The 26,470-nt window shown below is 52.1% G+C and overlaps 8 protein-coding genes across 13 annotated transcripts; 4 read left to right on the top strand and 4 right to left on the bottom strand.

Moving 5' to 3' along the window:
* Positions 1–482: 482 nt before the first annotated feature.
* PV05_04266 (uncharacterized protein) lies at positions 483–3,835 on the bottom strand. Its single transcript, XM_013460665.1, has one exon. It carries the CDS (start codon positions 2,255–2,257, stop codon positions 890–892), a length of 1,368 nt encoding a protein of 455 aa, XP_013316119.1. The 5' UTR covers positions 2,258–3,835; the 3' UTR covers positions 483–889.
* A 1,626-nt stretch (positions 3,836–5,461) lies between these two features.
* PV05_04265 (uncharacterized protein) lies at positions 5,462–7,481 on the top strand. Its single transcript, XM_013460664.1, has one exon. It carries the CDS (start codon positions 6,145–6,147, stop codon positions 6,463–6,465), a length of 321 nt encoding a protein of 106 aa, XP_013316118.1. The 5' UTR covers positions 5,462–6,144; the 3' UTR covers positions 6,466–7,481.
* A 1,275-nt stretch (positions 7,482–8,756) lies between these two features.
* On the top strand, positions 8,757–10,161 carry PV05_04264. 2 transcript variants are annotated; one of them, XM_013460663.1, is made up of 3 exons: positions 8,757–8,886; positions 8,942–9,180; positions 9,258–10,161. In XM_013460663.1, the coding sequence occupies exon 3, from the start codon at positions 9,273–9,275 to the stop codon at positions 9,846–9,848; it is 576 nt and encodes a 191-aa protein (XP_013316117.1). In that variant the 5' UTR covers positions 8,757–8,886; positions 8,942–9,180; positions 9,258–9,272; the 3' UTR covers positions 9,849–10,161. The 2 variants fall into 2 exon arrangements, with proteins under 2 accessions (XP_013316117.1, XP_013316116.1); XM_013460662.1 differs by having other exon boundaries at positions 8,757–9,180.
* Positions 10,162–12,194: 2,033 nt separating this feature from the next.
* Positions 12,195–16,714, top strand: PV05_04263 (uncharacterized protein). The gene has a single exon (XM_013460661.1). The coding sequence runs from the start codon at positions 12,897–12,899 to the stop codon at positions 15,825–15,827; it is 2,931 nt and encodes a 976-aa protein (XP_013316115.1). The 5' UTR covers positions 12,195–12,896; the 3' UTR covers positions 15,828–16,714.
* Positions 16,501–18,760, bottom strand: PV05_04262 (uncharacterized protein). Its single transcript, XM_013460660.1, has 3 exons — positions 18,542–18,760; positions 18,398–18,481; positions 16,501–18,284 (listed from the first exon to the last, which is right to left on the bottom strand). The coding sequence occupies exons 1-3, from the start codon at positions 18,642–18,644 to the stop codon at positions 17,290–17,292; spliced, it is 1,182 nt and encodes a 393-aa protein (XP_013316114.1). The 5' UTR covers positions 18,645–18,760; the 3' UTR covers positions 16,501–17,289.
* Positions 18,761–18,856: 96 nt separating this feature from the next.
* On the top strand, positions 18,857–21,869 carry PV05_04261 (the record flags this gene model as incomplete). Of its 4 annotated transcripts, none has more annotated exons than XM_013460659.1 (4): positions 18,857–19,207; positions 19,263–20,428; positions 20,487–21,272; positions 21,330–21,869. In XM_013460659.1, the coding sequence occupies 3 exons, from the start codon at positions 18,857–18,859 to the stop codon at positions 20,494–20,496; spliced, it is 1,527 nt and encodes a 508-aa protein (XP_013316113.1). In that variant the 3' UTR covers positions 20,497–21,272; positions 21,330–21,869. The 4 variants fall into 4 exon arrangements, with proteins under 4 accessions (XP_013316113.1, XP_013316112.1, XP_013316111.1 ...); XM_013460658.1 differs by having other exon boundaries at positions 19,263–20,805; positions 20,876–21,272; XM_013460657.1 differs by having other exon boundaries at positions 19,263–21,272.
* Positions 21,870–22,451: 582 nt separating this feature from the next.
* On the bottom strand, positions 22,452–23,991 carry PV05_04260 (uncharacterized protein). Its single transcript, XM_013460655.1, has 5 exons — positions 23,805–23,991; positions 23,601–23,685; positions 23,466–23,548; positions 22,826–23,411; positions 22,452–22,776 (listed from the first exon to the last, which is right to left on the bottom strand). Exons 1-5 carry the CDS (start codon positions 23,837–23,839, stop codon positions 22,612–22,614), a joined length of 954 nt encoding a protein of 317 aa, XP_013316109.1. The 5' UTR covers positions 23,840–23,991; the 3' UTR covers positions 22,452–22,611.
* A 68-nt stretch (positions 23,992–24,059) lies between these two features.
* On the bottom strand, positions 24,060–26,432 carry PV05_04259. Of its 2 annotated transcripts, XM_013460653.1 has the most exons (4): positions 25,388–26,432; positions 25,244–25,334; positions 24,547–25,197; positions 24,060–24,491 (listed from the first exon to the last, which is right to left on the bottom strand). In XM_013460653.1, the coding sequence occupies exons 1-4, from the start codon at positions 26,159–26,161 to the stop codon at positions 24,427–24,429; spliced, it is 1,581 nt and encodes a 526-aa protein (XP_013316107.1). In that variant the 5' UTR covers positions 26,162–26,432; the 3' UTR covers positions 24,060–24,426. The 2 variants fall into 2 exon arrangements, with proteins under 2 accessions (XP_013316107.1, XP_013316108.1); XM_013460654.1 differs by having other exon boundaries at positions 24,060–25,197.
* Positions 26,433–26,470: the final 38 nt, after the last annotated feature.

Raw genomic sequence — 26,470 nt, 5'->3', positions numbered from 1 at the left:
CTGATAAGGTGTCCTGGAATTGTTGAGCAGGATGACTTGAGTCAGGTCATGTTGGACGGATGATCCATGGCTGCTGTGTGCTGTCCACATCTCATTCGGCTCTGGGTGACCGCTGATCGCTGGAGATACCCAACCTCTGATGCTTGAGGCTCCAGCTGAATTGCAAGCAAGTCCGGGGTGTCAGAATCAAGCTGGATGATCATCTTTCTCCTTCGATTGCGCCAGCATGCATCGTGACTCAGCTTCCACTTTCTTCGGCGTAAAGGAACAGGCATATGACGCGAATCACAGCTAACACCATGGTGATTCCCGGCACGGCGTGGAACGGCGGATCAGCGTCCTGACCAAGACCTGCACAGTTGACTAGAGACCTAAAACTCTGGTCGTTTGGATGTGCACACACCGGATATCCTCCGACTACGTGGAGTTGGGATGGGAGAGCGTGATGATTGATCAGGGACCAAAGTACGAGGCAGGAAGCATTCGCTCAGAATCATAGAATGGATACGGGTTATCTGAAATTACACATGTAATTGTGGATTGGATGCTCAATGACAAGAGAGCTCTTACGCCTGAAGATGATAACGTGTTTCTTTCATCCACCACTCAATCAATGCCCAATCACTGAAGGATCCTATTCTATTCGGCGCTGTCATCCGGCGCAAATCCCCATGATGTTCCTTATCCGTCTATGCCTTGCTCCACGCTGTTGTTCTCATACCAGGTCGCCCAAATCCGGCATTGTCTTCTGGTTAAAATCAAACCATTCAACTCCGGGAGAAAAATAAAAACCACAAAAGAAAGCGTGAAAAGAGAGGTAAACTCGAGCAGACGGGTAAGCTGCCTTGCTATTCGACTCCGTGAACACCTGTCTCAATGTCCGACCAAATCATCTAGAGAAATCTCCATTGACCGATGCTGCCGTGCTGGATTCACCAGAACTTAGCCCACTGGGTGGATGTAGCATCTCAGACACCCCAAGTTTGGGTAGTTGTGGCACTGGGAGTTTACGTTGGGTCCCAGTAACAATGTCGGCAATCGAAGGTCCAGTATGCTGAGGCGGCGGAATGTGAGAATAGGACCCATCGGCCTGAGGCTCCATGGGGGCTAGGAGTGGTGTATGCCCTAATGAGAGATGTCGTAGCCCTGGGAGTTGGACGTCGCTTCCATGAGGCCGCAGGCGGGGTGAATGTCCGGGCGTGGCCAGAGGTGTATGGTCCGGAGTCGGCGATATTGATTCGTGGGAGAAAGTTGGAGATGAAGGAGCCGTGGAGTGAGGTGAACTCGGCCTCGATCGCTTGTGTCGGTGATCGTCATCATGGTTTTCTTGCGAGTGTGACCTCGACATAGAATGAGAAATGGCGTACGCGGACAGAGAGGGTAGACGGCCATTGCTGTTGTAGGTGCGATGACTAAAGAGATGATGCTGATGTTGATACGGCACTCTAGTGATGTGGTCGTCCCTCTCTATCTGGGAAGCGGCGGAGGCGAGCAGGTTGATGTCCATATTGTTCCTGTCATCGTGGCGTCCGAAGGGGCCTAGCGGTGTAGGAACATGAGAGGCGTGAACAGCAAAGGAGTGAGGCGGTGACACATTGGGCGAGCCCGCGGCAGATGTAGGTGCTGATCGGGGCATGTTGTTCTTGTTTGGGGGCGGCATCATTTGAGCGTGAGCCGACACATTCTGGCTCGCGCCATCCTGAAGGCCAGCAAGCGCGGCGGCAGCGGCGACTTGATGAGTCTTTTGATTGCGGCGCGAGTTGGGGTTATTGTGAATGCGCGAGTGTCGGGTCAGCTCGTCGGATCTGCTGAAGCGCTTACTGCAGCCAGGGAACTGGCACGCATGTGGCTTTTCTCCTGTATGCGTTCGAATGTGTCTTGTTTGATGTTCTAGACGGTGGAAGGCTCGGTCGCACAGGGGGCATTTGTAAGGGCGAGGAAGATCCTGCCTATCGTCGTTGTTGTTGGCCTGAGGGGCTATCGCAGTAGGCAACAGGCTGACGGCGGCAGCCATGTTAGAGTCAGTCTGCGTCGTCGATGAGGAAGTATTCGTGGTTTGTGTGCCGGTGTTGGAAGCGTCTTGTTGGGCCGACCGAGAGGTGGCCACAGTGATGGTGTCTGGAGAGGAAGAAGGAGGAGAAGGGTTGAGGAGAGCAGTAAAGTTTACTGCAGACGAAGAGGGTTGCATTCGAGCGAGCGAGGAAGGAGAGGCTTCTGTTTCCCCAAGATGATCGCTTATCGTGGGGGGGTGAATCATCCACTGGACGAGTGAAGCAGGCGGGTGGGCGGGCGTGACGAAAGACCCGGGGTCGGAAAGAGGCAGATTGAAATGGAAGTTGGATTTGGTACCTAGCGCGGGCGGTTTGGCGAAACAGGGTGATGAGTGGTGTGGTCTCGTAATGGTGTGGTCAGAGAAATTCGGGGGGAGAGAAGGGGAGGAAAAGGAATCAGGGAGGTGACGAAGTGTCAGATGCAGTAATTTGCGAAGGAGGGATTGAGCCTGATGTTGGAGAATGGGCAGCAGATAGGATGCGAGGATGCGATTGTGTGTGCGACTCGATCCCGGCAATGCGGACTGGGAAACTGGAGACCGGGGAGAGCAGGGGTGGGAGGATTCGCGGCGTTTTGTCGTGTCTCTCTGAGTTTTTTTCTGACGGAAGCTTGCAGAAAAGAGGCGAGGGTTGTTCCAGCCGGGTTTGCCAGTTTGCCAGTTTGCTACTCCGTCTCCGTAAGATGCTGAGGAATGTGGGTTGCTGCCGCCCGTGCTCGGCGTGTCGTAACAGTGCAAGACTCAAAGACCACCGAGAAAAGGCCCCCCTGCGGCGACACTGGGCACTTGGACAAGCGGTATTTGGGCCCTCTTCCTTGTGTCCTCCTTGTGATTTGTGGGCACGGGGCAGGGCGAGGCAAGCCCAGCTAGCGTTATCGGTCCACGTCCCAAAGTGTAAAAAATGACGAGCTGATACCGTCGTGGTTCGGTGGTAGGGGCCTGTGTGTCTTTGGCCGAGTCCGCAAGTCGAATCGAGGGAAACACCCCGGTGGCTAGGCTGCGGCGGATGGTGCAAGACTGGCAGGACTGGCACCAGTGCAGCACAGGCTAAGGACAGGATCAATTCTTTTGCGGCCCCGAAGCTGGTGGGTGCCGATGGTGCTGGTGTGGGTTCGGATGACTCTTGAGTCTTAGTGATGAGGACAGCAGAGGCTGATGCGACGGGCTATTGGATCACCTTGATTGCCGCCCGCGCATTGGCATGTATTTTGGTCGTCCACTGGTGTGCGTGCTCTTGCTTCACGGCCCCTTGATTCGAATCCAGTGTCTCTGTGCTGAATCTCTGATACACTGGGCGAAATTTGCAGGATCGCTTTTCGGTTACGAATCCGGGGAAATGAAGCCAGAGAGAAGGTTTGGAAACGGGCTCCAATGATTTCGATGGCGGGACGGAATCAGGCCAAGTCGATCCCAAGGCTGTCAGGAGCAAGTTGTTATGGGCAGGGATCTCGGTCCGAAGACTTACGCTGTAATAGCCGAAGAAAGAGTCAATTATGATGATGATGATGAATGTATGATGTATGATGCTACGCTGGAAGAAGTGTGTGCTGGCTCGGAAAAAGGCATGGGACAGAGCGAGGGCTTTGGGTGGTACCGGTCAGGTACTCGTCAGGTATTCGTCTGGTAACTCGTACAACTTCAGCAGCAGAGAAAAAGATGGGGAAGGAATTCGAGACGAGGCAAAGTACCCGTGGGCGACGGTTTTGCGGGAAAGTGACCAGGCACAAAGAGAAAATGCCGATGAAGAGCGGTCAGGCAGAAAATGACCCCAACGACGAAAACTTCCCGGGACGAGTATGTACCTCTTAGATGCCTCCAGTGGTGCCTCCCACCTACGGGATTATCACAGTAGTACATGCCCGGCATGCCGACACCTTGCGGAGTCTCCGTCGACACTTGGAGCGCCCCTTGGTCCTTTCGCACCATTGAATGAGCAATAAATGAAGCCTTTTTGCCTTGTAACAAATAACTTCTCGCTTTATTGCGTACTAGTACCTTGGGCATCTGCTGTGTGTGCTTCAGAGAGACATTCTAGGGAAAGATGATGATGGCATGCGAAGAGACTGCCGAGTCTCGAGTCTACGAGTACGAGTACTGGTAAAGGAAATGCTGGGCGACATCATCTTCATCCCTCTCGGACATGCCGCGTCTCGTGAAGAACCTTGCATGTCACACTCCAATCCTATCTAGGTATTTCTCGTCGATTCGCAGTACAGATAGCATAGGCTCAAGGTGCTTGTGGTAGAGTATCTGAAGATAGTTAATATCAGATGTCAACTTCAACTATAAGACCACTCGCAACAACGTAATTGAACTCCATATTAACCCCATTCACAATAACAGTCCACCCGGAACTTCCACAGAAGGCGTAAGAAGTGCCCAGAAGGGCATCCCGGCCGACTTTATTCAGCAATCTTCAAAGCCCAGAAAATCACCTCATGGGTCCTAGTGCGACAACCTAAGGGGGGCCCCCAGAGCATCTCGTAATCGGACGACGGGGGCTAAAGGGAAGCATGTGGGCAGCAAACGACTCTGGCTGGTGCCTGAACGGATATTGCGGGAACGGCTGGCTTGTGATGGTGGAACTCACTCACGGGGCTTACCACGGTATGTTTGCAGGTGCAAGTGGGGGACGTGGGTGTGTGTCGGTGGCTGAAATTTTCGGCCTGATCTCCCCGAGGGCGCACAATAGTACTATCCATAGATAGTAAACGTGTACAGTACGGACGTACCCTCGCCGTGACATAATTTTGTTGGATATGGAGATGCGTGAGGTGACGAGTCTCGCTGTCTCTTGCGCCGGCCTTTGCCATCCATTTGCCTCAACCTGCGTTTGTATGGCCTCCGAGCCTGATGAACAGACAGATGGAGAGGCGTGAGAGGACAGAAATTTGGCCAAAATCGCACCATGATCCCAAAACCTGAAGCTGCCCCGTACGCACTGGCAGTAGGTACCTGGGCTAATCAAGGCACCATTCCGATTCTATCGATCTTGTCTGGGTAACCTCTTCCGACTGCATCTCCACAATTTCATTCATGCTGATAACGCCAAATAGCCGGAGAATGATGCAAACGAACCTCACAAACGTGAAGGCATGGCACATGCAAACCCAAGAACACCCAGTAAGGAAAAAGAAAAATCACGATGATAACAGAGCAAACACACAGGGGGTCTGGATATGCACGACTCATCCCACTCATTCAATCTGCCCCTACACTCGGCTCCGCAGAACGCCAGGGAACGCCAGGTACTGTGATACATGCAAATTGCTTGTTGCATCGAGATGACCTCCCCTGTGCGTCAGTGATTTGCTTGTATGTTTCCGCTTCGAGCATTCACACATGGACTGACGAGACTATTCCAGCAGCCCTGACCTTCTGCAGTAATTTACTGTGTAGTCGCGACATGTGCTCACGCCCATTTTGGTCCATATCTCGCTAGCCGGACTGCTCCCACTTCTCCACAGTCTGGACTCTCAGCCTTCAATACTCGGATGCCGGCCAACATTTGTGCTGCCCATATCTATATCAACTTTGGATGCGACTCCATTTCTGTCACAAACATCGAACTATTAATCACTCCAGACGGCACATTAACATCACGCGGAAAGCAAATTGTTCTAGATCTCAAGACTCAAGGCCGAGAGGATGGAGTATTTCATGGAGCCGCGAAATCAACCAAGCGAGTCTAGGCCTTCTCCGTGCACAGCCGCGATGAGCAGTCCAGGAAGCGCCGACCTTGCTTATCAGATTGCTCCTCAGGCACTAGTACTCCTTCGGTGCTTATTTGCTCAGGGTCTACGGCGATGTCGTGATCAGGATCGATCCGAGGTGTAACTGATCATCCTTTTGACTGACTCTGTTGACAGTCACTAGTTCGCAAGAATGTCAAACAATGTCCTGGCAAGTGCGGACTCCGCGACAAATTCCGCGACAGCGCATCGCACAGGGCAAGGTCGGCTCCTTTCAATAATGATACTAATCCGGCACAATTCCACAGCGAACCATCTGTGGATCATAGTGTGGTCTGACCAAGGGCGGCACATACCCCACGATCCAGCCAAAATCACCAGATTCTTTCTGTGTAACCTCAGATGTTTGGCGTCTGGAGACGGGTAATGGGGTATCAAGGCAGGAACGAGCCCCATGGTCGAGAAAGAAGAGATACCGGAAGTGAGCCATTTCTGTTGCCGTCCAGCTGCGTACTTTTCGGCCTTGCACAACCCGCAAAGCATGCACCATCAACCTGCGACTTGGATGGTAACGGCACCATTCGCAGGTTGCCGCGCAAGAATCTTCGCCTTCTCTTTGCTCCGCCGAATCCGTTGCTATCGGTCGGCAAGCGAATGAGGAATATACCCGAACCATGTTCGGGTGAGGGGACACTGTCCAAGCCTGGTCCCAACATCATATGAGGACTTTGGAAGCTCTCAATGTTTGATGCGCGGAACGTGTTGGACGACGGCTTGCCTCCGGAGTTGTGGCCGGCGGAAGCAGAGCTTCGAGCAACGGCGAACAACACTTATATGACGCTCATCAACGTCTTATTTTACGAGCTTCGATGATGATATAGGTACGGAGAGATCGTGCAAGGTAGGGATGATATCTACCGGGCATTCGTACTCTGAAGATTGCGTGGACTGGAGTAGCAGATGCCTGCTTCTTCCTGTCGGATGAAGTCCATAGGCACTGTTCCTTTGAAGCTGATGGGAGCTACCTTGCTGAGCAGAGTCCTCCACACGGCTTCGGGCGATATCACCTAGGCACTCTTTTCTGTCTAGCACAGTACTACACCCATTGTGGCTTATGCTCGCCGTTCGAAAACAAATCCATCACATGCCAGGGCTTCCTGCGGATAAGGAATTCCGATGTTCGGCTCTCCAAGTCTATGATACCAGGTATCCTTGAGTCCGTCCACTACGCCGCGGATGGATGCCTGCAGCCCGAGGGTTTCGTTTGATGGCAGTACGGCTAAAGGGCTAAAGACAAGGTCGTTTTTGCTACAAGGCTGTCTGAGGCATACCACATGGGGACCGCAAAATTTTCTCGTGGGGTTCCATCGACAGAAAAATCGCGCGGGTGTAGCCGAAAGTGTGTGCCACAATACTATTTCCGCCCTTGTATGGAGTGTGGTGTACTCAGTACTGTGTAGGTATTGATTGCCACATGTCAGAGTACCCGTGCCGCTGGTACGATGGGCGTGGACACTATGAAATCCTCCACCTATGGCACCTTAACCAGCATCCTGTGGTCCCAGACGAATGTACCGGGTCTTCCTGGCATGTGAAATGAGGCTGCAATGATTATGATAGCGGGCTTCGAAACCCCGATAGGCAGACCATCTTATTTTTCTTCACCCATGATGGCCCCCTTCGGCAGACACTGATCATTGATTTGAGAAATTACCGTTCGGCATTTCTTCGGTGCCTCAAGGCCCATCATCCAAAGCCTTGTGCTTGCATTTGACCTACATTTTGCATTTTGCATTTTGACTCGATAATTCCTTCACCTGTGCTAGAAAGTATTTCCTTTCCTTTAGGTCAGGGACCTCGTACCACAGATTTACGATGGATGCCCTCCATCCATGATCCGGCGGCTTCTTCCTTCTTCCTTGGCGATTCGATGATGCTGACGAAGCTTTCACCCCAACTATCTCACTGGCATGTGCAGAATTTTTATGATTGAATGTCCACAATATCCTTACACCTTGCTGTTCGTTCAGGTTGTGGAACTGGCGAGTGACAATACAACCCCAACCCTTTAATAGAGCATAGCGCCGAGCTCAACCATTGAAACAATAGGACTCCGTATGTTACTCTCGCCTCGCGTCTTGTCGGCAGTTACAAGGTTGATGTAATTTGCCATGACAGATTCTCCTCTGTTTCATCGTGTGGGATGTCACTGTGCCTTCTTCCAACAAAATTGATGCGTTGTGGACTTCTGTCTGCTATGGGACAATTCTGCAATTGCGTGGTCAGGTCCATGGTGAACCGGTCGACGGAAAGGAGAGTCTGATCGAGCAGCAGGTCTCGACCTGGACCCCGTGAGTGCCAATATGATTCATGGCCCATGACAACCATGTTTGCGGTGCCTCGAATCGCAGTCGAAAACGAAGCCATGGGGGTAATAGCACGTAGCGCTTAGAATGCTCGGTCGTGTCCTTCTGCGCCTATGCAAGCTTGTGATCCTGATTCTGCTCCGAGATGTCTATACTACAAGATTTCGGAAGGACTTGTCCATCCGCCCTTTCTCCCCAGTATGAGCGACAGGCAAATACGAGTCCCTGCATATTTGCAACTGTCCATGGATCAATATAGTGAATTTTACGTGAGATACCAGAGCCGCTAAGTTACATGTACTGCAATCGGTCAATGCAGCAACGTCCGTCCTAAAACAGTACCGGCAAGCCTACATATTTGTATTTGATATGAGCTTCCGCCCACATGCAAGAACCAGTAGAGCTCAAAGCTCTCCATTGACATCTCCCATCACACGGCGAGATGGTACGAGTAGAAATGGTATTAACTCGTGAACTGCAGTGACTGCTACTGAGTAAGTACCAGCTTGCCAGGGACTATACCGACGACCGACGACTAATAGCGGGAGTGTCCGCAGCCTGGTGAGCCCTGACCGTGGCCCTGACCCCCATGCGGCAGGTATGATATCATATCATCGGTGTCGTTCTTTTGCCTGCACCTGCGCGTGTCCCTGAGAAAGCAGAAATGCATCACATTCACTCGTAGTACAACTTGCACCTCGAACTTCGAGATCAGCACTTCCAATGTGACGAGAAGCAGAGGCTTGTATCTCTGACTCGATCTCGCACCTTTTGATCTGTATTTGTTGCCCTGTCTTCCCCCCCCAAAATTTCAAGACCAACCATGCCTCCAGCACGACCACGAAACATCGACGACTCACGATCAGATGCCTCAAGCACCGTCACCAACCAGAAAGAAAAATCACTGCTGGGTCCAACAAGCGGATCAGGGACATCGAAAGGAAAACGTACAGCTCCAAACCTCCATGGTCCTAACGGCTCGAGTAAGGCTGCTGTGAACGGCTCTGCCGTAGCAGCTGGTTCAACCTCAGCCGCTGCTGCCGACACAGAAAGAGACCCGAGTCTTCCTAGAGTAGGTCTACAGCCAGATAGAATACCGTGCCAGACATTCTCAAAAGGGCTACGAGACTGACCACAAGCGAATGACAGACGGATTGGACCACGATGCCCACCTCCATCTTGCGAACATACCGAATCGCCCACCGTCTCCCCGTCCGGGCCGCATTCAACCACGGGCACGCTGAATTAACATACACCTCCTCCGAGCTCGCCCTTCGCGCTCCATCTGCCGTACAAGCCCGCAGGAAACTCCGAGATCAGAAACACCAAAGACGGAAATTACAACAAGCGCAGACAAACGGTACAGGGAAGAGCAGTAAATCAAAGGACAAAGGAAAAGAACGTTTATCAGTGACGCAATCTATTGAAGCACCTGACCACAACTCTGAACAAGCGTCCACTTTGTCGTCTGCGACAAGCTCATCGACGTACCTCGGTCGACGGGAGGCAGCCACGCATCTAGCCAATTCCGTCAGGAAACATTTCAATGCCCAGCAGTTGAGCGAGGCAGACACCATTGCCCGGTTTATATACGTGGTGCAACAGAATGGGAAGAGTGTCGCGACAGAAGGCTCTGCCGGCGACGGGACGGGCTACTGGATGGGCAGTCATGGAAGGCAGGTCAGGAAAATCGATGGACCAGGTGGAGAGGTTGGATTCAGGTTGCGATTCAGACCTTGATGCATTGTGGGAGCGACGGAGTACGACTTGACAAAACGGCGTTTATGAATGGGGTCACGGACCAAATATAGGGTATTCGGCGCACTGGAAGCATGAGAAAAGGACATTGAAGGGATTTGTATTATAAACTTGCAACCGGGATTTTTCCAAGCCACGACACATAGCATTTTATTGGGTCCTGCCAGGTCCAGAGGCGGCGTTGCCAGTAAATTCACCTCATAGCATAGCATGACAAGGCCGAATCCTTGATAGTCTATATATATGCCTGTAGCTGCGCGTTACGGCTTCACGAAAACGTACGCCTGGCCTTCCCGTTCCAAAGCTGCAGGAATACCTGATGACAGGTCCAGGCTCGCCGTAATGTCAACCGCTGCGCTCCAGGGGTGACCGTCATATCTTGAGCGTTCTTTCTTGGCTCAAACATTCATTCATTCGTTCGTTCGCTTGAGGGCGACATCATATGGCCATTGAGACAGTGGTCAGTGGAGTGTCTCTGACTGACTGATTTCTGGTCTTGCCACACTGTAAGATGGGCCAACTTGGAGGTCAAAGGAATTAGCGGTGTAGAGACAGTGATCTCTTTCTCAGGGGATAGGAGCTAGCTGTTTCGAACGCGTTTAACAAATGGGAAATCGTGGGAACACACGCCGGTCTGGCAATGGACACGGCATGTTTTTCGCCACGGAATCGACGTCGGTCAATCTCAGGAGAGGGAGGGAACAAAGAAGACCTGTTGCTGGAGGGAGAGTGTTGCTCTCGTGCAGACAGTGCGGCGAGCGGGTACTGGGAAAGTGTTGTGATTTCGAACCCTCCCGAATTCCGCGAGTTACACTTACGGTAGCTGGACTGTGGTTCGGATGACCATGCATTGTCGAGTTCGTTCAGAGACCAGAGACCTCCTCCTTGGCGGTGAATACATCGGACGGAAGCGGGAGTTCAAGATGGCTGCTTCGAGCTGTGAGTAAGGAATGTCCTACCTATTTGATACCAGCTTCGTGCGCGAGCGTCTGGGGGACCGGAGCCATGATGTCTGTATTTCCACATCAGGATTAGCAGCAAGCAACAGCACATATGTTTCCAAGGAATTGGGACCCTCAGGACCTTCAGGATGCGGGTTCGACCGCAAGATCGGTACTCGAAGCTAGTAAGTACTGGCCTTTGCGACACTGGTTGCAGGAGAACATTGAACGGATGAGCGGTGTGTCATGAGACCGGGAGCGGTTCCGAAAATGAAGCCCGCTTAAAAGTGCTTTTGTCTGATGATCGTAGTTGTAGGATATAAAGGTTTGGGTTGCAACATAAGTTGATTGACAATGGTACAGGTGATTGCGAACCAATGCGTAAAGTTTGGTCGATGTCGAAAAATCCCACGCTTTCTTGCGGCCACGTCAGTCCAAAGAAGTCCGGGGGTGAGGAACCATGTCATGAGATCAGAAGCTCCGATGTCGTCTCCCTGGGCAGCATCATAGAAATGATGTAGGCGGCAGAAGGCAGGATTTGATCTCAGGAGAAAAGAGAGCCAATCGAGGGTTGGGAAAATCCGAATATTGAAGCCCAACACGGTGAGGCGACAAATTGAATGGAAAAGGGCGAGAAAAAGCACAGGCGAGTGGTCGTGACGCAGGCGCTGGATGGCAGCTGCAGCAGGTTGCAGTAGTCGGAAGTCCTTAGCATGGAGGAACAATTGGTGTTCCAAAATGCAGAATATTTGCTCGTCGCCTTTTTCTTCTTGTTGGGCACAGGAATAGAACCAGGCGTCACCATACTTGATGACGGAGCTCGCACATCGAGAGACGTGACGATGAGAAGCTGGACGATGTTTACCTCCGAGTAAAGGCGCTTGTTTCCTTGCTTCCTTGCTTCCCATGGCTGATAGATGTCCAGCAGATTGGGCCCAGGCTGAGAGGGGCAGGGAAGATTGTGGCTGGCAAGGTCGTTGCGCTGGTTGCTGCAATAACGCTGTCCGAGTTTGCCTTGCCGCACTGCAAGTCGCCTTGAATACGGAGTAGAATGCAAAGAAGATGCAATAGAAGAATTCCACGAGCCCGATACTCCGTACTGTATGATTCAACAAATCAAAGACGTGGTGAGAGACAGGAGAGGGTTTAGCTTAGGTCAAGCTTGGTTAAGGCACTGTGGGCACCATTGGCGCCCATGGCTCTCATGGTTAGGCACGAAGGCCCGGCGCGCGGAATCATGGGACGCGGCCGGGCATGTCGCTCGATTGGTTGCTTTAACAGTTTTAACCCTAAGTACTGTAAGAGCAACCCACCGAACCCAGCCTCATTAGCCCATCTGCCTCTGACAATATTCCCGCTGCACCTAAAAGCCCCCGGAGCCTTGAACTCTGTCGAGACCTCAATCCAATCTAAGGATACCAGACTCTGCAGCTGCTTAGCTGCCTTGTGGCTTACAAGGGGCTGCTTAAGCGGTGAACGCATCCCACCGACAACCAGCTCGAACAACTCTCCCCATCCGTCCTCTTCATCAACATCCACGCCTCATCTCAATCAATATTCCCAGCGGGCCGCATCTTGCATCCACCCGCTTGACAGGCCAAGTCATCCCAATCCCTGTCTCCGGATGCGTGGATCAAACGGACAAATCCAACGAAGAGTCAACGACCAGCAACAGACCTGCCTCTGACCAAATACCCATCGTCCTCCTGCAATCATCCTGCAACCATCTCAAAACTTCAAAATTGCGCAGCTGCCCCCGACCTCCGAAGATTTTTCACCTGGCAGCAAAGATCAAGCGTTTCCGCGTTTTGTGTAACCGTGTGCTGCAATATCGGCTACGACGAAGCTGTGTGGCTTCCACACACTCACCGCTTTGGCCGACAGCTGCAACAACTCCTCTCGGGTCCTCTGTGCGATGTCTCGACACCAATAAACCGTGCCTCGCCGTCTTCGTATCACCATTGACCTCCAATGTTCGATTGCTGTCCACCCAAACTGTATCGTTGTGGTGCCTTCGGACTCAGCAGAGGTTGCTGACTGTCGTGGAGGCTGCCCCTCATTCGATCCAGACTAGAGCGACCTCCCCAACATGGGCATCAGACCTCACCATGCTGAAGTACCCATAAGACAAGTGGAAACAGAGCCGCATTCTCCCAAGCATCCCTTCAAATCGGGCATGTGGCAGAAAATTCACAATTTCTTTGCCAAAGATGACCCGACTCAAAGTCCCGTTGACTGCCCCGAGGATGATCAGTGGCCTCAAACATGGGCTGATCATGAAGATTCCAGCCGACAAGACTCGACAACGAGGCCGCTCGCGATCGGCCTGCCTCGGCAAGCCACCTTCAGACGTCAGAATTCCGAGAGACGGGATCGACTGCTTCCCGTCGAACCTTGTCACGCCGAACGACGGGCTGTCTCTGCAGTTAGACATGTATCGACAAGCTTACCTCGTCCTCGAGCGACTTCTTCACCGCCCTGTTGCGAACCCGGTCGGACCTCTGCTCCTGCAGTAGCTGTCACAAGTCGGGCTGATGCAGGCGCCACCGATGCCAGCATCGACGCTATCACATCATCTTTTGATCCCACTCTGCTTCCTGCTTCCCAAGACATCTGGCCCCAAGACGCATATCGACCTCCTCGGCCACCGTCGACCACCTCTTCTGATGATTCGCATTTTGTTCGAATGCCTCTCGTCGACGACAAAGCCGACTTGAGAGATGAGCTCGACACTCGATGGATCCTCAACCTCAGTATGCACTTCAGAGACAAGTCGGACCGTGAAAAGTTTTTTGTCACGTATGCAGAAACTCCGAATCACTGGCGTCGTGTCACAATCTCATGTGATTATCGCAATGCCGAACCTGGTTCTCTCGAAATGGACCTCAAGGAACTCCAGTTTCAGAGAGATAAGAGCATGCAGATATACGAATCTATAAGAGACTCGCTGCCCGAGATACAGTTCTACGACACAGTGACGAATTTGAAGTTGGAAACTACAGATGGACGCTTGCATGTCCATGTCACGGAGGATGTCAATGAGATAATCCCCTACCCGCCACGATACACTGTCGCCCATATTGTGCAGGATGAAGAGTTCCGACCCCTGGAAGTGCGAGAGAGCGAGTTGATCTTTGATTCCCACTTGTCAGGTTTCGTCTACAAGGTCAAGCACAAAGGCAAGGTTCTTATCAAGAAGGAAATCCCCGGCCCAGATACCGTGGACGAGTTCTTGTATGAGATCAACGCCTTGCATGCGCTACACGGTTCCAAGCATGTTGTTCAGCTCGAAGCAATCGTGCTCGATGACGAAGAGCAATTTGTCAAGGGACTGCTCATCAGCTATGCCGAGAAAGGTGCCGTTGTCGACTTGCTCTATGACCATAGAGGTGCCATTCCTTGGGAAGACCGCTGCAGGTGGGCGGAACAATCAGTCCGGGGCCTTAGCGAGATCCACGAAGAAGGCTACGTGCAAGGTGACTTTACCCTGTCGAACATCGTTGTAGATGTCGAGGGAAACGCAAAAATCATCGACATCAACCGTCGGGGTTGTCCTGTCGGCTGGGAACCTCCAGAAATTGCAACCAAGATCGCCAGCAACCAAAGGATCTCGATGTACATTGGGGAGAAATCGGACTTGTACCAACTGGGCATGACTCTGTGGGCGTTGGCCATGGACGATGACGAGCCCGAGCGACATGTTCCGCCCCTGAGCGTTGAGGAGTTCCCGTCGGAAGTACCAGAATGGTATCAAGAAATTGTCAGGATATGTCTGTCTCCTCGTCCTCGAGATCGAGACTCGGCCAAGGATTTGACCAAGCTGTTTCCCGAAGGAGATTCAAAGTCAACACAGCCAGCGGAGCACCATGACAGGCCTACCTTAAAACTCCGAACTCCTAAGGAATATATTGACCCTGCCGATGCTGTCGGGCGTGATGACATCGAACGCTTTACGAATCATCATGAGATTACAAACGTGCCTTACTCTCCGGAAAGTTCAAGAGACGATTACACATTCACGTACCCCAAGTCCTCGAACTATGAATTCGACAGCGAGACATCGGCCTATGATCGTCCCAGAGGTAGAGCACCGCCCTCAAACTACGCTCATCTGGGCCGCAACGAGAGGCACCATTGGGTGATCAATGATAAGACACCGACGTTGGTGGACGATTCGGAGCCCAACATCGTGGCCATTTCTCCTGGAACGGACCGGGAATTTGACAAAGTGGAGCTGGACGGACATCCTTATCTTGTGTCTCGCAGCACGTTCAACGAAGAAGAGCTAGAGATCCTTGAACGCGCAAGGGAGTCGAAGGGAGTACGTCAAAATGAGGGGTCATCCACGGATGTTGTGACACTACAGCAGGTGGAATCTCCAGTCTCCCCAGCGAACATGTCAGTGCGACGTCCTTCGTTGGCAACTGCGGTTTCCATGACCTCCGAAAGTACACCTCGCAATAGTCATGCAATCTTACCAACGTCGGCTCATCAGCTTTCTGGCGAGCTAACTTCCGACCCGGAGATTATTGGCGGCTCAGATCATTCGGATGTTGGGGAGCTGAACCAGCATCATGGCTGGTCTATGGCCGCGACGCTAAATGCCGTTGAGACGCATCAGATACGTGGGACGACTGATCCTTCTGCACGTTCAGAACCGCCTAGTCTTCTCTACGCTGACAGTGGGTTCGATGAACCGCATGATACGTTCTACAACGGCAGTTTCGAAAACAACGGGCTCAGCGCGACTGAAGAAGAAAGGGTAAAAGTGCAAGATTTGGAGACCAAAGTCCTTGATGATGCTGAGGCAGTCCCAATCGATGACATGCAGCTGGAGTCTCAGCCTGCAGAAAAGGTCTCTAGCAGGCTTGTGACCGAGGACACAAGCCCAGAGTGCTCGTCCAAAGCCGCTTGCGACGTGCCACAGAAGCATTGTTCGGCATCGTCAGAGCAGTGCAATGAACAGACTGGCCAGGTTGGGATGAAGGATGCACAACATGCCGAGCTGGGAGCTCCTTGAACCACACTCCTCATTTTCAGGCTGGCCTATCACATTGACTCTCTTCTTCAAGATGAACCGATCGACTGGACACATCGCGCATATTCAGACGACTTCTGCACAGACGGCATTTCCCTCGTTGGCTCGCACAACCATAGGTCACGCCTTGCAGCTGCTCTTGTCGTCCTCTATGCCAATGGTTGGACCAAGCCATAGTGCAGCAAGCAAGATGCGTAACTCGCCCGAGGCCTGACACGCCTCTTGCTGGCTCAAGATATGAGTGTAGAGCGAAGCGGTGTGCGAGTAGCCGGGACGTTGGGGCATGTCTTCGCGCACCGATGTGTTCCAGAAGCTTACAGACAGGCTCAAGATTGACACGGGCCTTAACGCCCTAGTCATCGTGCTCAAATGAGCTCCACATTGTGTTAAACTGTAGTGGCCTTCCACTCGACATGATTGAAACGAAATAACGACCTTTTCACGACTTATCTTTCAACGACTTTTTCATGACGCTGGGAACAGGTCCTACTCGGCTTGGAAAGGGCGACTCAATTCTTGGATAGGGAACAGTGATGATTTCAGCAAGCAGTGCAAGTCCACGATACCACAACGCGCCGCACGGGGATTTTGGGACTTTTGGGATGTTGGAAAAAGGAAGACCTCTTGGGCATTTCGAAATTGTATTGCATCGGGTGGTGTCCTGGCTTATTCTATGAAATTAACGCTATCAACATTGTATGGTTGCGAAACCGATTCAACCACGCACGTCTCTTTATGGCTACTACCAGCGGGCAGCGAACGGACCACAGGTAATCCAGATATTTCATTCATATAGCGCCGCTTCATGAGGCGAGACAGAACTCATGAAGTCTCTTTAGATGATGAAATTTGAACGAATAAGTTCCAACACCAATAAAGACGCTCGTGATTCAGGATTGCCGCAGAAACCATGGCTATTCGACCCATGGTTATTTCCAAACTCGGTCTATGTCATCGATCAGGTAGTAGTTGAAGGCCAGTAGATGGCAAGGGCGGCAAGATGGTCTCTTGTACCTGCTAGACGCGATCCCCAAGATGCGCACCCGGGTTCCCTTACACGTTCCATCCAGGGCTGTTCGGTGATAGCATTGACGCATCCAGTCTTGGTGCATGGGACGGTTCTGTGTCTATTTCACAGCTTTTTGTTCGATTGAATTTGACGAACTAATCGACACTACAACCACCTCAAGTCAGACTGCTACGCGGTGGCTTGTCCAGAAACGTGACATGCCCACAAGCCTGTCAACTCGGCCTCAATAACAATCGCACCACCGGCGGGCCGGCCGTACTTATGCTATGAGCTTGCCACCACGGTTTGGCTATTTCGGCCACCGGGCACGCGAGTGGTAGTCTGGGCAGCGTTTCCAGACATTGCGGGGCGGTTCGCGTTGTGTCCCGCCGATAAGATCCGATCGTATTGTATCTTTCCAACGCACCAAATCCATTAAGTACCTGAAAAGCCAGGAAGGAGATCGAGGTTGCGTCCTATAAAGACGAGTTTTCCTTCTTTTGGGATCTCATCGTTGGAAGCGGAAGCGGAAGCATCGCCGTCAGAGGGTTTCGGAGGCTCGATGATTTCGAAGATCTCACGTACGCCCTGGACAACTCTGATGGTGCCATCTAAGAGCGGTATCAGCCCTTTGGTGCGGTGAATTTCGTACTTGCGCGTCTGGTCTGCTTGGTTATCATCGGCTTCCCAGAGGATCGCCTCCAGCCAGCTTTCTAGTAGTGGGAGCTTTTGTGGGTCGAAAGGCGGGAGTGGGAGGGTTAGGGTTGATATCGTCGGGTCGAGATGTGAATGACCCTTGGAGGAGAAGTCTGGTATTGATGGAGTAGTCGATATGGAGCTGGTGGTGGGGAATGTTGAGTAGGCATTCAGATCAAGGACGGTGCCGCTGAGCGAGCTGATCTGTGAGTGGTTTGTTGGGATGAGGCGGGCGAGGCTGTTGATTGATGCTATTCGTGCTTGAACTTCTGACAGTCGAGGTGGTGAGACGAGATCGGTTTTGTTCAGGATGATCACGTCTGCGTGAGAGATTTGCAAATGTGCGGTCGTCATGAGTGGGGAGTCGTGGTCGTTGTGTTGTCGGTCTAGGGCTTCTGAGTCCGGTATCTCTTCTGATGCGGGCTCCTCAAGGTTCTTCAAGATGTTTTTGGCATCAACCACTGTCACTATCCCGTCGAGATAGATACTGCTCCCAAGACCTTCGTCCATCCAGAACATTGGCGCGATGTTTCCTGGATCGGCAACACCCGTCGTTTCGAGCAGGATGTAATCAAAGTCCTTCTGCCGCTCGACCAGGGTCTCGAGTGCGGCAACGCCACTATCCTTGACACTGCAGCAGATGCAGCCGTTTGCGAGCGGGATCCATTCTGTAGTAGACTGATTGCCTTGGTTGACGGTCAGAGACTTCTCAATGTCTGCTGTATTTCCGAATTCTATGGTGCGAGAGAAAAGACGTTAGATCCAGTCGACTGATACGGAGTGAGTCAGGGCGCTATGACATTCCATGTCAGAAGCAAAAGCCGGGGCTGGGGGTGGTGAGACCTGCCGTTCAGAATAACTGCTATCTTCTTGCCGTGCTCCGCTGTGAGGATGTAGTTGAGCAAGGTTGTCTTTCCAGCACCAAGGTAGCCTTAGACGAGTCTAGTGTAAGCAATGGAAGCAGGCTGGAATCAGTATCTCATTCACACACCTGTGACAATGGTGATGGGCACCTTTTGCATCGCTGGAGTAGTCTCCGAAGGGCCACCGTCTTCTGCCCGGAGGTCGACAAGATCAGGAATGTCATCCTCCATGATTTGAGGCCCAGGGCGTGCCGACAGGCAGGTATTAGGTCTCTTACAAGAGGTCGGGGACAGGTTAGATACACGCTATTAGGCCAAAGAAGTACAATCTCGAAGTCTACTGTGTAGAGAGGTACGTCCGGCAAAATCGTGGGATGCCATCAGTGCGGAGCGGAGATGCATTTTAGTCGGACGCTAAGTGATTTAACCGTCGATCTCCCGCTATGTGTCGTGAACAAGGAAATATAGCCGAGGCATACACAAGTACATCTGAGCCCTTCTCCGGCGGCTGCTTCAAGGACGAAGACCCTCCTCGACTCACCGGAGGCGACGTGCCCTTGGACCTGCTGTTCGACATGGCGGCAGTCTCGCCATCGAGTTCGCCGCGCTTGCCTTCTCCTCCTCCCATCCCAGAAGTCCAATTCGGTCCTCAGAGCCCCGGAATGGGTGACCTTTCCAAAGAATTGTCCCTCGACGCGACCAGCAAGCCAGATGAAGGCTCGGCACGGAGGATCAGACCCGGCACGAGAGCGGCAGACATGGCTTTGGGCCCTCCTCTTGTGCCTCTCAGCCAGGTAAGACACAGACTCAGATTGAGCGCAAGCGCAGACTGACTCGTGTAATAAATAGCTCGATTCACCTTTCCAACTCCAAGAACATCTCAAAGCCCTCTACTCTCACCTCACCCACACACCTGGATCTACACATACGATACCCATATCGAAAGAGACGGCTCTACAGCTTTCCACAGCCCCTCAGATCAACGAGAACGAGTCGGTGGACCGAAACCTTTGGCTCTATGAGCTCTGCAGATTTCTCACAATGAAGGCCAATGTGGTCTCAATATTCCTCATGAACGACAACCCTCCCTGCTCAGCCCAGACCTGCCCTGAAATGCGCGCAAGCGAATGGCAGTATCTCTGCGCCGTGCACGAACCTCCAAAATCCTGCTGCGCCATTGATTACTGTAACCACACACTTGACTGGGCTGCAAATGTGCTCACGAGTCCGAAACACTTCCCATCAAGACTGGCGCTAGGTGGTGAGGCGGGGAATGTCATCCAGAGTATGCGCCAGCTCACCAACATCTTCCGACGAAACTACAGAATCTTCGCCCACGCCTGGTTTCAGCATCGCGATGTTTTCTGGTCAGTTGAAGCAACCTATGGTCTTTACATCTTTTTCAAGACAGTGTGTGATGAATACCACCTCATCCCTGAGGACAGCTACACAATCCCAGCAGAGGCAGAAGGATTACCCGAAGATTCCAACGATCGAAATGCAGCCCCAGCCTCAGAACCGGGCTCACGAATGCAGATATTGCGAAAGGATAATCAGCCTGCGTCTTCAGAGAACAATACCTCGTCTAACCCTTCCACCTCTCCTCCAACTACAACCACGATAAGTACCGGTGCAACGACGCGTCGGCACAAGCATACTCCAAGCACAGGAAGCCATGTCGCAATTATACCCGAAGGCCACGAAGAAGAGGAAGAGAACACGACAACCACTATTCCAGCCGTAACAGCGCCAGCTACGGATACTGAACCCACGGCGATGACTCCAGAGAAGCAAGACCCATACCCGGATCGAATGCTACCAAAACTTGACATTGGAGCCACCGTGCCCAAATATGAGCCACGTGCGCCTGAAGATCCCACACCAACAGGAACAGGTGACGACGTCGATCCGCTTGCTGCGACCCAGTCAACAGAGGCAGCTGACAGCAGCTCCATCAAGACAGAAACACCCATCAAACAGAAGAAACCTGAAGAAGACGAAGAAGAGCAAGAAGAGCAAGTCACATCTCCTTCTGGCGGCAGTATTCGTACAGGCGGTCCTGACGTATTGAAGGCCATCCTAGGACATCTCGACGATGAGCATACCGAACTACCAAGCCCGATCTTGAAGACACGAACAACGAGTCCGGACAAGGACCAGATACCGGCGCCAGAAGCCGGCAACAGCAACACCAACACCAACGTCAAGGTCGAAGTCGAAGAGAAAGTTGATGACGAGGACGACGAGCCCGTCAAGGAGATGGCTGCTGAAAGCACAGAACAGCCCGAGGAAGACGAAAAGGAAAGATGAGTGTCACGCCGTCAAAGAATCGAAGCACGAGCACGAGCAATATATTGGAATCGATTCACGCGGATTGGCACGATACCAGTTGGTGTTTCTCACCTATAATGTACAGTATGATGGTAGAGAGCATAGCCAGCTGATGATGAGGACGCGGCTAGCATTATAGTTGGTCTGATGACTGACAGCGAATCTTTCAAGCATAAAGTGCGGGAGCCTTCAGGCTCTTGCACAACGATGAAGCGAGTGGGCATGACCATAAGTCGTGGGAATAGAAGGTTCAGACAGCAGGCGAGTCCAATTTTCTTTGTTTTCACATTCTTCATCTTTTGCGCGCAGTGTAAGGTGCTCTGCCAATGGTACTTCCTAAAACATATCATACATGATACACAGACTCGCTTCGCGGAGTCAAACCGGGCATGGTGTTTTTCGGCACACTACAGACAGAAAGAGCGCGCTTAACTCCCGCCAGGATAACCAGGCCTCAACTTGGCCATCCGTGGCTCGATGAGTGGATGCCATTGAGCTAGGAATGTTATTGCTTTGAGATTATCAAGTGTCAGTATAAGATTTCCTTTCAGGCGAAATGGAGCAGAGCGAAATGACGAGGACCAGGCATGGAGGAGGACATACCCCACATGATATAACAGCTAGCAAAGCTGAGGATCAGGGTGCTTCGCCATATCCTGGTCATTCAGTTAGCTTTGGATCCAACCGGGCAAGGAGGGTGGAAGAGGAATAGCAGAAGGGGAAGAAAAGTGAACGACGTACGTCTGGTTCTCGCCCTTTGGGCTGAGGAAGTATGCACCGACACTAAGGGCGACAATGACCACGAGGCCTATCAAAAGGGACCATCTGCCACAGCATATCAGCATGAATTCCTCCACGAGTGCTCTGTTCAGTTGAGGTGGTGAGCGAGGGGCCGCGAAGGAAGAATGCAGGATGCAGGTTGAGGATATAGATGGCCAGGCGATGGCACAACGATGCCGAAAAGAAGATAGGGATGCTGATCGAAGGTCATGCTGTATGACCGTATGCACCGAAATGCTGTTGCAGCGAAGATGGGTAGAGACGGCTGTCATAGACCATCTGCTTTCAAGGTCCTCCCACCGAGCGTTGTCTGTAGTGGAGGGCATTGTATTCGCACATGTAAAGATGACGATGTGCGATTGACTTCTTCTCATTCTTCTCATTCTTTGCCTTTGCCCGCGTTGACCGGTCTCGGGATGCTGGGACGGTCCTCACTAGGATGTTGCCAATATGTGCTGGGGCCAGTGGATGTATGGAATCGCATTGCAAGTGCTCACGTACCCGTTCGCCATTGTGTACTAGTCTCTCTGCTTCGAATCCTCTCTCAGATTTCAGAAATCACTTGTCTTTCCTCTTCGCAAGAGCACCGACCTCAAAGCTGTGAAAGGACGATGTCTTGTATTCCAGATGCCTGGTCAGACTTGAGAGATGGTGGCGGATGATCGAGGTGTTGACGTCCTCATCGGTGGTTTGCAGCGTGCTCGAGGATGGCAGGGCAAAGACTCCGAGGAGCTGTAGTCGCTCGACTTTTCTGAAATATGGGCGAGAGGTAGGGCAAATGTAAATCTGTTGCAGCTCCGACGATGTCACGATCGCAGCTCACCTGCGCGCAAGAGCGAGGCTTCGGCCAAATTTCCTATCAGGGAACTCCACAACTGGGCCATGACGAACGTTCCGTTCTCACAAGGCTCTACAGCAACGCATATTCACATCGTGCTCGATTATATCTGTGGTTCCAATGGGTATTGATCTAACAACTTATGATGATTTCATTCCATGATAGGGAAAAGAGACCCAGCCCCAACGACACAGAAGCGCGTCAAGCAAGCACACGCCGCCGCATTCCTCTCCAACCAGACTGATTCGATCAAGCACCCTCTCTGCTCTTGCGGTAGTTGCTCTCTTGCTCAACCTGGAGTTGATCAATCTCCGGCGCAAGCTCAGACAGAATCTCGTAAGCCTTCTTATGGTACTCAAGTTGAGCTGCGATAAGGTCGGCAAGGTTGCGAAGTGGTTCAGGAGTGTCGAGGACCTATCTCGTTAGCAATCTTGTTCACATCTCGACACTGGCATAAGCTTACATTCTTCATAACACCCTGCGCTTCTTCAACCTGTGAAACAAAATCGTCCTCCTTGGCTTCAATCTCGGCACGTGCCTCCTCGCTCAATGCCGTCTCGTCATCTGGGTTCATGCCCCGACCCATGACCTGGCTCTTCTTCGCAGTCTTGGTGCTGTCCAAAATTAAACGGCTGTTTTCAACGGCTCTTCTGGCCTTGGTAGCGAATTGAATGTTTGTGTTCAATGTAGTGTTCCATCCAGCAAGGAAGCGCGATTGGATAGCATGATCTTGAGCCAGCCGCGCCTCGCCGACCTTCTCTTCCGCCAAAGCATATCTCTCCAAAGCAGCAGCTAGTGGGTCTTCACCGCCCGAGGTGTTTGTCTGTTGCAGGAGCTGCGAGCTGGCCAGGGAAGCGCGAGCAATGGCATGGTTGAAAGTCTTGGGTTGTGGTTTGGCGGACGGAGGAGCAGTAAACGCAGCTTGTGCTTCGGCCGGGCTCGAGGCGTGCGAAAGGAGAGTGACTTTCTCAGAGATGCTACGGCCGAGGTCGGTGAAGGACTCGCGAATGTTTGGAGGGTAATCGTAAGCCTCATTCTGGTATTGGTTTCTGTAGGATTCGTCAATCAGGGTCACCAGTTTGACGGCTTTGTCAACTACATACGTGACTGCAAGCAGCTTTTGGTGGACTTGTTTCAGCGCATCGACGCGCTTCTCGAGTTCAACATAGTCTGCAGGAAGTTGAGTCTGTCGAAGCACAATCAGTCGTGTCCTCAAAGCAGTCTCCTCCTTTTCGCACCTTATCCTCTACTGAACCGAACTGCTCCTTGAGCTGCTGCTGGCTTCGTTGCACAAAGGGCGAGACGGTGGTGTTGAAAGCAGAACTGCAAAGCCATCATGTCAGAAGAAGTCCTGTGCTGGCAAAGGGGCATTGATGGCGATCCGTAGGCAGGCCGGGGACAAGGCACTGGCCATCAATGCTTCGAGCTTAGGACGAGCGTACCTGATGTTCTTTCCAAAAGCCGAGAACTTGTCCATATTTATCGACTCTGCAGACCATACGACAACGATGTTGACTCAAGAGGAAGAACACGTTGGTTAGTGAGACTGGATTCCCGTTGTTAAGCCAGCTGACGGTTGTTTGCAATAATATGCCTGCCTGACAGAATACGGGGCCAATTTATGGTGGGATCTTGTTCGTCTGACAGGATGTGTGATACCAAGGGGCTTCACATGTGAATCGAGGCGCTTGAAGAACCAGGCACACGGCTATGAAAAATACGAAATGAGATTTCTGCTTGTACGGCTTCAGAAGTGGAACGTAGGTATCTTGCATGTTGTGTCTATCAAGAGTCCAAAGCCAGATTTCAGGTGGCGCTTCGTTACAAAAGAAATTCGTCCAAAATTCTCTCCAGGTCCTCTCGGTTCCTTTCCAAGTCGTCATCTTCTCTCCAACGTTGCCCAGACATTGCGTGACATGGTTCAGGTATATGCACCCGTAGCCCGGAGTCGAACAAGATGACCAGCATCGGCGCTTTCCAGGATATATTGCAGAGTCGTACATTTCCAAATGTTGACCGACGAACCTGCTCGTCACAATGGCTCAACACTGTTGCAAGGCACTTTTAGGTGAGCGTTGCCATCATAGCTTTGATGATGCCAGGACTGGGAGCAGTCGAGCGTGACCGACCTGCAGACACCATCAGGAAAGTTGTTACTTCACTTGGCCACGAGCGACATCCTACCTCTCCTGTCTTTCTTCACTTCCAGGATCTCGTCGCCTCGCCGTTCGATGATGACTTCACCACGAGGCGAAGGAGATCTGTCGCGGACTCGATCCACTCTGACGATCTCAGTAGCACCTTCGCGCTCATACCGCCTTTCTTTCCGCAACGCTCGGCGCTCAGCTTCCAGCCTGCGGATTTCCTCTTTGATGTCGCGGTCACTGCGTGGGTTTCTGTCCACGACAAGAGCCAATGGGCCAACATGCACAGAGTTGGAGTCTTCATCGCCTCCTTCGCGTATAATCTTACGTTCAATGATCGAGGTGTCGTCACTAACAGAAGATCCTCTGCGACGAGTATTGCTGGATCGGTGTGTCCGGGCTGGAGATACTTCTTTGATGACCTCCTTCTTCTCGACGGTGATTTCCTTGACCACGCCAGGCGACGACCCACGTCTTGATCGTCTCCGAGAATGTGATCGGTGAGATCTTGGAGACGGCGACCGGACCGATAATTGATCCCATTCTCGAACGGACCGAGGCGCTTCGGCTAGAGGCACAGTCTTGAATTCCTCGATCTTTTCCGTCTTCTCATAGACCATGTCGCCGCGACCACTAGATGCTCGTGGTCTTGTCTCCACAGGAGGAGCTTCGATGAGTCGAGTAGTGGTGACTACAGCTGTTAGTGCAAGGATGCAGTGAAACATTGAGATACTCACCTTCTCTCTCACGGTACTCCTTGCTCCTTGCGAAAATTTCGTCAATGTTGTCCGGACCCAAGGCTTTCTCAATGATAATAGTCCGCTCGTCCTAATATTGCTCTGTCAGAATTGCTTGACCACAAAGTTCCAACTCTAGCTTACCTCTTCGTAGTAAGGATAACCCAGCTCGTAAAGAACCTTGGTGTTCACCAGTCTCTTTGGCATCCGTGTCTTTCCCCGACGCGGATACGGCTTCTCTTCTTTAATCTCTTTGATCTCTTCCTTCTCAATGAACTCCTCTCTGACGGTCCGTCGATCTGGCGATGGGCTGCTGTTCCTCCTCCTGCGCGTGAGCCATTCCCGTTCTCGGTATTCCCGGAAGCCATCATCTCCGTAGTAGTCGGGGTCTTGAACACGGATATCATCATAGATCCGCTCATCATATCTTGGGTAGGACCTCTTTGGCGACGGCGCCCGCACAGGAATTAATTCCCTCGGAGGGTTTGGTCTTTGCGGTCTATAGGCGTCGTCATAGTCTTCATAACGACGCATTGGTCGACGATCGAAAGTGTCCAAGCTGGATTGCCTCCGAAGAATTCCAGGGCGTGGTGGTGCTTCGGGTCTGGCAGGGCGATCAGGAGCATAAGGGACCATCTGACCCCTTTGCGCCCTAGGATCATAGTAATCCGCCTCCTCGAAATATCTACGTTCTGTGGCCCCTCGCGGCCCATAGCGTTCCTCCTCATAGTAGCGCTGGTCTTCATAGACAGGTTGGCGACGTGGAGGATAGTCATATGGAGGGCGTTGATCGATGACTGGAGGGGCTCGGATCTCTCGTTCGCGCACAAAGCGATCGGTATCCCATCGCTGCGGTGGGGGATCTCGGTAGGCAAGATTGCTCTCAGAGTATCGAGGGTCAGCACGGTATCTAGACATGGCTTGGAAAAGGTCGATCGCTGTAGATTTGAAAGGGATCCGAGCGTCGATCGGGGCGGGTTGATGCTGTGAAAGGGTTGGTGGAGAGCGAGGCTGATATGATGTGATGGGATCAGCCGAACGTGTAACCCTCACGAGACCTCGCTGAAAATGAGCGAGAACGCACGTATATAGACCTGAAGAACACTGGAGATGGAGGTCTTTTCTGCACTTCGTGTCAAATTTCGCTGTTCGAGGCTGGGAGTCACAGTCGAGTAGTAAGAAGGCCAATTGTCGCAGACGTGTAGAGGAGTTGGGCTGATGACGTCG

This window comes from Exophiala xenobiotica (genome assembly GCF_000835505.1).
Source record: "Exophiala xenobiotica strain CBS 118157 unplaced genomic scaffold supercont1.3, whole genome shotgun sequence".
NCBI lineage: Eukaryota > Fungi > Ascomycota > Eurotiomycetes > Chaetothyriales > Herpotrichiellaceae > Exophiala > Exophiala xenobiotica.
This window is presented reverse-complemented; position numbering and strand designations above follow the sequence as displayed.

Bases quoted from the DNA above. Each gene is read 5' to 3' on its own strand.
- PV05_04266 (XM_013460665.1), bottom strand. From the start codon at position 2,257: ATGATTCACCCCCCCACGATAAGCGATCATCTTGGGGAAACAGAAGCC.
- PV05_04265 (XM_013460664.1), top strand. From the start codon at position 6,145: ATGTTTGGCGTCTGGAGACGGGTAATGGGGTATCAAGGCAGGAACGAG.
- PV05_04264 (XM_013460662.1), top strand. From the start codon at position 8,932: ATGCCTCCAGCACGACCACGAAACATCGACGACTCACGATCAGATGCC. The intron at 9,181-9,257 runs GTAGGTCTACAG...AGCGAATGACAG, and splicing joins GAGACCCGAGTCTTCCTAGA to ACGGATTGGACCACGATGCC.
- PV05_04263 (XM_013460661.1), top strand. From the start codon at position 12,897: ATGGGCATCAGACCTCACCATGCTGAAGTACCCATAAGACAAGTGGAA.
- PV05_04262 (XM_013460660.1), bottom strand. From the start codon at position 18,644: ATGGAGGATGACATTCCTGATCTTGTCGACCTCCGGGCAGAAGACGGT. The intron at 18,482-18,541 runs GTGTGTGAATGA...GACTCGTCTAAG, and splicing joins GCCCATCACCATTGTCACAG to GCTACCTTGGTGCTGGAAAG. The intron at 18,285-18,397 runs GCAGGTCTCACC...CTCGCACCATAG, and splicing joins GATAGCAGTTATTCTGAACG to AATTCGGAAATACAGCAGAC.
- PV05_04260 (XM_013460655.1), bottom strand. From the start codon at position 23,839: ATGGACAAGTTCTCGGCTTTTGGAAAGAACATCAG. The intron at 23,549-23,600 runs GTGCGAAAAGGA...GTGCTTCGACAG, and splicing joins TCGGTTCAGTAGAGGATAAG to ACTCAACTTCCTGCAGACTA. The intron at 22,777-22,825 runs GTAAGCTTATGC...CTAACGAGATAG, and splicing joins CGCAGGGTGTTATGAAGAAT to GTCCTCGACACTCCTGAACC.
- PV05_04259 (XM_013460653.1), bottom strand. From the start codon at position 26,161: ATGTCTAGATACCGTGCTGACCCTCGATACTCTGAGAGCAATCTTGCC. The intron at 25,198-25,243 runs GTGAGTATCTCA...TAACAGCTGTAG, and splicing joins GGAGTACCGTGAGAGAGAAG to TCACCACTACTCGACTCATC. The intron at 24,492-24,546 runs GTAGGATGTCGC...TGGTGTCTGCAG, and splicing joins AGTGAAGAAAGACAGGAGAG to GTCGGTCACGCTCGACTGCT.